At 43.6% G+C, this 6,386-nt stretch overlaps 1 protein-coding gene across 1 annotated transcript; it reads right to left on the reverse strand.

The window, feature by feature from the left end:
* Nucleotides 1–698: 698 nt before the first annotated feature.
* LOC147220550 (tissue alpha-L-fucosidase-like) lies at nt 699–5,847 on the reverse strand. The gene is made up of 8 exons (XM_086171474.1): nt 5,397–5,847; nt 5,180–5,314; nt 4,599–4,736; nt 4,378–4,483; nt 2,594–2,794; nt 2,319–2,509; nt 2,115–2,214; nt 699–1,118 (listed from the first exon to the last, which is right to left on the reverse strand). Exons 1-8 carry the CDS (start codon nt 5,732–5,734, stop codon nt 984–986), a joined length of 1,344 nt encoding a protein of 447 aa, XP_086027600.1. The 5' UTR covers nt 5,735–5,847; the 3' UTR covers nt 699–983.
* Nucleotides 5,848–6,386: the final 539 nt, after the last annotated feature.

A 6,386-nucleotide genomic window follows, 5' to 3' on the forward strand; every position in this document is an offset into this window, starting at 1 on the left:
GTATAAAAAGTCAAGCACTTGATTGATTTAGTTTGACATGAGCTTCGGTCGGATGAAGACAAACCGAACCCCCAGCGTAAGGTTGACACGCTATCTCGTTTTCCTTTTGAAATTGCTTTTTTTCCCCTAATTCTCTGCTATAGCTTGGCTATAAATGCATACTTTTAGGTTCCTAAGTATCAGGTTCATTTGTGTGTAAATGTACCTGTACACTGGATAGAATCCAGTTAAACTGCTAATGTTAGAACAGGAGGACGGAGGTCCAAGTCAAGCTTAGTAAAGTCCTTTTCAGTTCCATTTGCGGTTTCTTTCTACACTTCTATGTATGTTTGTGAACAGGCTAGGTCTGCAGGTTCATAGAATATTCCTTTGGTAGTTGAAAACCCCTGGTGTTGGTGGAGGAGGGCACAGGTTCCAGACAAGTTTGTTTGAGTCACCAAAAGTAGTTTGAGATATGGTGGCACTGTGGCGTTAGCGCTTCGGCCTCACATCACGAAGGACCCCAAGTCCGTGCGGGTTTCCTCCTGGTTCTTTGGCTTCTTCCCACATTCCACAAAATTGTGAAAAATTGCCCCTATATCAACAGACTATATACATGGAAACTGGACTTCTCCAAAGCTGACAGGCAGATCTGCTAGTTGTGATGCTGACATTGGGACCACAAGCACCAGTTCAGTACGCTACAAGTCCGCCCAAACTGTGGCAAATTTCCTTTTTTAATCTGGTCGTATGTAAGCGTTACAGTGATGCAACCCGGATTTCTGGAGCGTAGAAGAAGGCATGCTGGGTCAACTGACTCAAACACTTCGTCTATTAATCATTTCAGAGCCTCGTTTTTTTTTCATATTCAAATAAATGTTATATATAATATATATATAAATATATTTATGTATGTATAAAACCTCTCCCCTCAAGGTTCTGAGGTGATTAATATACCGAGTGAATAACTTGGAAAAAAAAACAAAACAACAACATGAGTCATTTCACTGAATGCCTTCCAGTTTGAGAGTCCAGGCCTGAGCCAGGCTGGCTGGGAGCTCTGGCAGCAGAACAGTGAGGCCGGCATTGGGATGGACTGGCAACCAGGGCAACAAGGATGGGCTCCCCAACAAAGTCACCTGGAGGGGGAGGACAAAGATCAGGTGGTAGAAGTTCAGTAACAGACTAACAATGTACATTTCCTTCCATCTGAAAAAAAAAAAAAAAAAAGTGTCAGGGAGATTAAAACTGGGAGTCATTGTAGTTTTAGCATTTACATTATTTGATTAGTTTTAGTCATTTACATTTTCAGAAACTGATCATTCAGTCATTGTAAAGCAGTTTCAGTGAACTTGAGTATGTAAAAGTATTTTTCTCTTATCAATCAGGACAATTTCTACAGAAGTGCAGTTGATTCTAAGACTTTCAAACCCAATAAGTCACAACAATACGGTCAGTTTAAAATGATTACCAGAAAGACTTGTGTGTGTGTGTGTGTGTGTGTGTGTGTGTGTGTGTGTGTGTGTGTGTGTGTGTGTGTGTGTGTGTGTGTGTGTGTGTGTGTGTGTGTGTGTGTGTGTGTGTGTGTGTGTGTTGGGGGGGGGGGGGGGTCAATGCCCTGGATTTAAAACCTGGTAGATCCTTCTTTGGCAGCAAGAAACTCAAATGACAGATCAGACTGACAGAACAATTGAGAAATTCTGAAACATTCCTCTTTACTCAAATTGAGTTCAGCACCACTGCTGGGATTTCCAAAGCATCTCAACTCATAATCCCACCGCATCATCCATCCTCATTTCAGCTCGTATTGGTGAACATTTGGCCCTAAATTCTCATACAAGATCTCTTGAGTTTGGGAATTCATTTTGATGGCGGGTACTTCAGTCCCGAATCCCTGAGCAGCCCCAAAACAGGATGTCCAACATACACTACTTCTGTCAGGATGAGGTTTGCACACCAATGAAGCCGGTGGTGCTGTGGAACATCCACGCTCAAACTTCACAAGTGCAAAAAAAAAAAAAAACAAGTAATGAACGTTCAGTAAAACAAAGTGGTAGTAAAGCAGGCTGTGTCCATCTAGCATGACCTGGATGTCCGTACAAATTGATCTTCACATACTCTTGCGACTACCTCACCTTGGTTGCTTGTGATGTTTTGGGTTCCAGGAGCGTCAGTGTGGCCTTAGGAGGTTTGCCTGTCACAATGGCATAAACACACGTCCCTTTGCTTGTATACCTGGGAGCGGCAAAAAAAAAAAAAAGAACTTGAACTCAACACGACAATATTCCCAGTGGGGCCAATTCAAACATTATCTTTGGGTTGAATCCTCTGATTCTCACCATAGCGGTACAGTGGTGTTCTCCATCTGGACCCTCCACGGTCTGGTGGAGTAGACGGCCTCCCCGTTAACCTCCAGCCAGGCACCCACGCCTCGCAACCGCTCCTCAAACACCGCGGGGATCATGCCATCGGGAGTGGGACCCACGTTCAGGAGGTAGTTACCGCCCAGAGATACAGTCTGAGCCAAGTCCTGGAAAGAGCAGAGGGTGTTTAGTGCGGACTGGGACGACTTTGCACTTTCTATAAAAAAAAGATAATGCCTAAAAATGCGTACCTGTATGATGGAGGGCAGGTCCATCAGTTCCCTCATCCTCATGTTCCGCCGGTATCCCCAAGAAAACGTGTCCACGGATGTGCATTTCTCCCACTTGTGTGCCGGCAGCTGGCCTGGGGTGTACTTGTCTTGGCAGTTGTAGTAGCCTCCGTGTTTACAGGCACAGCCGGCTCCCCATCTGTCATTGGTCACAACAGTCTCCTGAAAACAAGGGGAAACTGGTAAACACCTGGCTGCACGTTAATCACTCCGTGGCCAAGGATGCAAATGAATGCGGCTTCATTAAAAGCCCCAATGTCTTTACTGACTCGTCTTTTCAATTCCATTATTGATTCCCCTTTGGGTTTCATGCTTGAAGAAAAACTAGTTTTAACACTGCTGGGTTTAGTTTCGACTTATAAAATCCAGTTAAACTCGGCTCAAGACGGACAACCAATTATCCGCCTTGCTTACACAGACATCATGTTTTAATTGTCCGGACACTTTATGGAAAAGCGCCACCGCTCTGCTTTGTGTGTGTTATAGAAGAATATTGCAGAAATTAGCGAGGGGAATATGAGGCAGAGGAAGGACGTTTGATGCAGATAGTGTATTACACTGTGTACTGATAGTGTACTATACTGTGTACTGATAGTGTATTATACTGTACAGGTCAGTAACGCTGTACTGAATGCTAAAGGTCTAGGACATCAGACTTACTGGAGCAGGTTAACTTATTCTAGATTTGTGAAAATGTTTGCAAGGACAATGACACCCCTTTGAATAACCAGCGTCTCTGCATAAGTTGGTCATAAAATGTATACTGATCTTTGAGTCACAACAGTTTGCTTAAACTAATACAATATAAACATTCATCCTGCAGGGTAGAAACGTAAAACCCCTTTGAGTAAATGGTTGTCCATCTTTAAGCAGCAAATGTTTCCTATAAGATCAGATAAGAACAACTTTATTTATCCCGAAGGAAATTGTTCTGCCAGAGTTTCAAGCAAAACATAACAATAATAGATAATAGTAGGAAGGAGGGAGAATAAGAAATACAATAGAGTATAAAGTGTCAAGGTTAAGGCTATCAAGTGTTTTAAGGTATTAAAAAGTACAAACATTTGAATATTCCCTTCGGCTGAAGGAGGAGGAATTACACATAGTTGAACATCAAACCTGCCAAACGCTCAGAAGTCACGGGACCATTCTTCTTCACAAAGATTGCTGGGATAATCCCTCTTGATGTCAGGACTGTCTGGGACACTCCAAAAGGCATATTTTCCTCTCTGTCCTCCAGGAGCTCCGTTCTTGTTTAATACGTTTGATAGATCAACGTCACAATGTCAGACTCAAGGTTGGGTGCCTTCTGACAAGTCTTTGAGAAATCGTCAACCTCCAGGTTCACCAAGTCTGCTCTGGGAATGTTTACAGGGCGAGTTCAAGAAGAGCATGAACAGTGTGGTTTAGTCTGAGCGGACTATTGCTCTGAACAATCAGACCACACTTTGACCAATTTATGCAGAAATTGGTGTCATTCTAAAGGGGGGGGTGTCATCCTTTTTTCTCACAACGGTATCTACATTTACTTAGATATTTAGAAAAATACTTTTAAAAATGGACATGTCACTGGATCATGTTTTTAAATCTCATCCTTTCAGTCATTAAATCAGTAATTCTTCATTCCATAGATTTCCATCCCACAGGAGTCCCGTCAGTTAACTTCAATGACACGAATAGACATTGGTCAGAAATGGCACTTTGCTCTTTTCTGTTTGTTACCACCTTGTCAAAAGGCAGCTTACTTTAACGGGGCTGTCATTATAGAGCCAGGCCAGGAACTGGGTGGAGTTCCAGTAGGTGTCTGGTGCTTCCCAGTCCCCGTCAGACCAGATCACCTCCGGCCTGTACCTGCAAAACCAAACAGCGGGAGCCCTCATCAGGAAATGATCTTTTCCTCAGAGCAGCAATACAATACGTTGAGATGAGTTTAAACCGCATGCAAAAGATGGGAATCGGCACAAACCTCACAACCATGTTGTACAGCTCCGGTAAGAGTTTATGCAGAACAAACTCTTGTGTTTTGAAGCCGTTCTTCTTGTCAGCCAGGTAAAGGGGGTTGAACCACTCGTATAAGGAGTTGTAAAGGCCGTAGTGCAATGACCTGAGCAGAGAGATAAGACAACGCTCATGTTTTTCAGAGACTATTTCCAGTGACTAAATTCCGTTCCGGATAAACATGAACGTCCCTGATAAAAATCAAGTTTCTTTCAGTTTATATAACTGTTTGGTGCCATTTGAATAGTCTTTTCTGAAACAACTCACAAATATGACAAATACAAACTGATCCGGGGAGCTTTCGCGAACAGCAATAGAAATTTCAAGCCCGATTTTCATTTTCCACATGAGCTTAGCATTCCTTATCAGATTCTGACGACTCTGCAGAATCCTTTACAAATTGACTTTGACACCAAAATCTGAAGCCTCCTTATGGAAGGGATGTCATCTCGATGGATGCATATGATCACAATCGGCCAATATATTGATTCACTCACTCAACAAGCAACGACCGTATCGGTTCAGCGGTAATTTGCATGTTGAGCCAACCTGTTGCGGACGGCCTCCCCCAGGTCTCCGACCAGGTCCCGGTGCGGACCGGTGTCCACAGCGTTCCAGTTCCAGGAGTACGGAGAAGCCCAGTTGGTGAATCCTTCGTGGTGCTTGGCTGTGAGTACCACATATCTGAAATTATACTTCATTTGAGGGCGAAACACAATAAAGGTGAGGCTGAATAGTCTTGCAGAAATCACGAGAGGCGACTAACTTTGCACCAGAAGCTTTGAAAATATCCGCCCAGTCGTCCGGCTTGAAGAACTGCGCATGAAACTGGGGTGCGAAGTCCGGGTAGCTGAACCCGGGCGGGTAGTTGTCGGACATGTATTTCACGCATTTTGGGTCCGGAGGTTGCTGGCCTTGCCAGTGCCACCAGAACCACTCGCTGCCGAAGCCGGGGACGGAGAAGACTCCCCAGTGGACGAAGATGCCCACCTTGGCCTCGTCGAACCACGAAGGCAACGGTCTGGCGTCCAAACTGCTCCAGTCGGCGGTATAACGGGCGGCCGCTTCCAGCGCAACCAGCAGAAGTAAGGCTAAAGCTAGCATGGCTGACCCAGGAGTCTTAACATTCGTATTGAAAACTCAATTCCAACCGGGAAATGTTTCCGTGTCCCGCATCCTTTGCGGCGCCTGGAGACGTCATGTGATGTTTATGTCACGTGATGAGGAAACGTTTTCTTCGTGTACTTCAAGAGGCGCATGATGATGACAACTAGCGTCACCTATCGGGCTGGAGGAGAACTGCAGCTACCAGTGACATTAAAACTACACTGGATTAGCTTTATCCTTGTTCTTCTCTTCCCTTTTATTTCTAGCTGGAAGTATCGAGGTATTAAGTATTAAGATACGGCTAGCGGGGGACTCGTACACCCATTGAGTAGTGAAACAACTCAACACCACAATTGACAGCGTCACGCCGGAGTTAACATCATTTTGTACCTTTACATATGTAATGACAATAAAATTGAATCTTATCTTGTCAAAGACCGCTCGATTTTCTCCGGGATCATTAAAGTATCAGACTATTATACTACAACATGAATCAACCCTCTTTCAACAACCTAGATAGATAAGTATATATATATATATATAAATATGTATGTATATATATACGCATATAGCTGTATATATATACACACACAAATATATATATATACACATATATACATACATACATACATACATTTATAAATATGTA

Source organism: Fistularia commersonii, chromosome 24 (assembly GCF_037954325.1).
Source record: "Fistularia commersonii isolate RoL2024-O1a breed Wild chromosome 24, RoL_Fcom_v1.0, whole genome shotgun sequence".
Lineage (NCBI taxonomy): Eukaryota > Metazoa > Chordata > Actinopteri > Syngnathiformes > Fistulariidae > Fistularia > Fistularia commersonii.

Bases quoted from the DNA above. Each gene is read 5' to 3' on its own strand.
- LOC147220550 (XM_086171474.1), bottom strand. From the start codon at position 5,734: ATGCTAGCTTTAGCCTTACTTCTGCTGGTTGCGCTGGAAGCGGCCGCC. The intron at 2,510-2,593 runs GTACGCATTTTT...TGCTCTTTCCAG, and splicing joins ACCTGCCCTCCATCATACAG to GACTTGGCTCAGACTGTATC. The intron at 1,119-2,114 runs GTGAGGTAGTCG...CTCCCCCTCCAG, and splicing joins AAACATCACAAGCAACCAAG to GTGACTTTGTTGGGGAGCCC.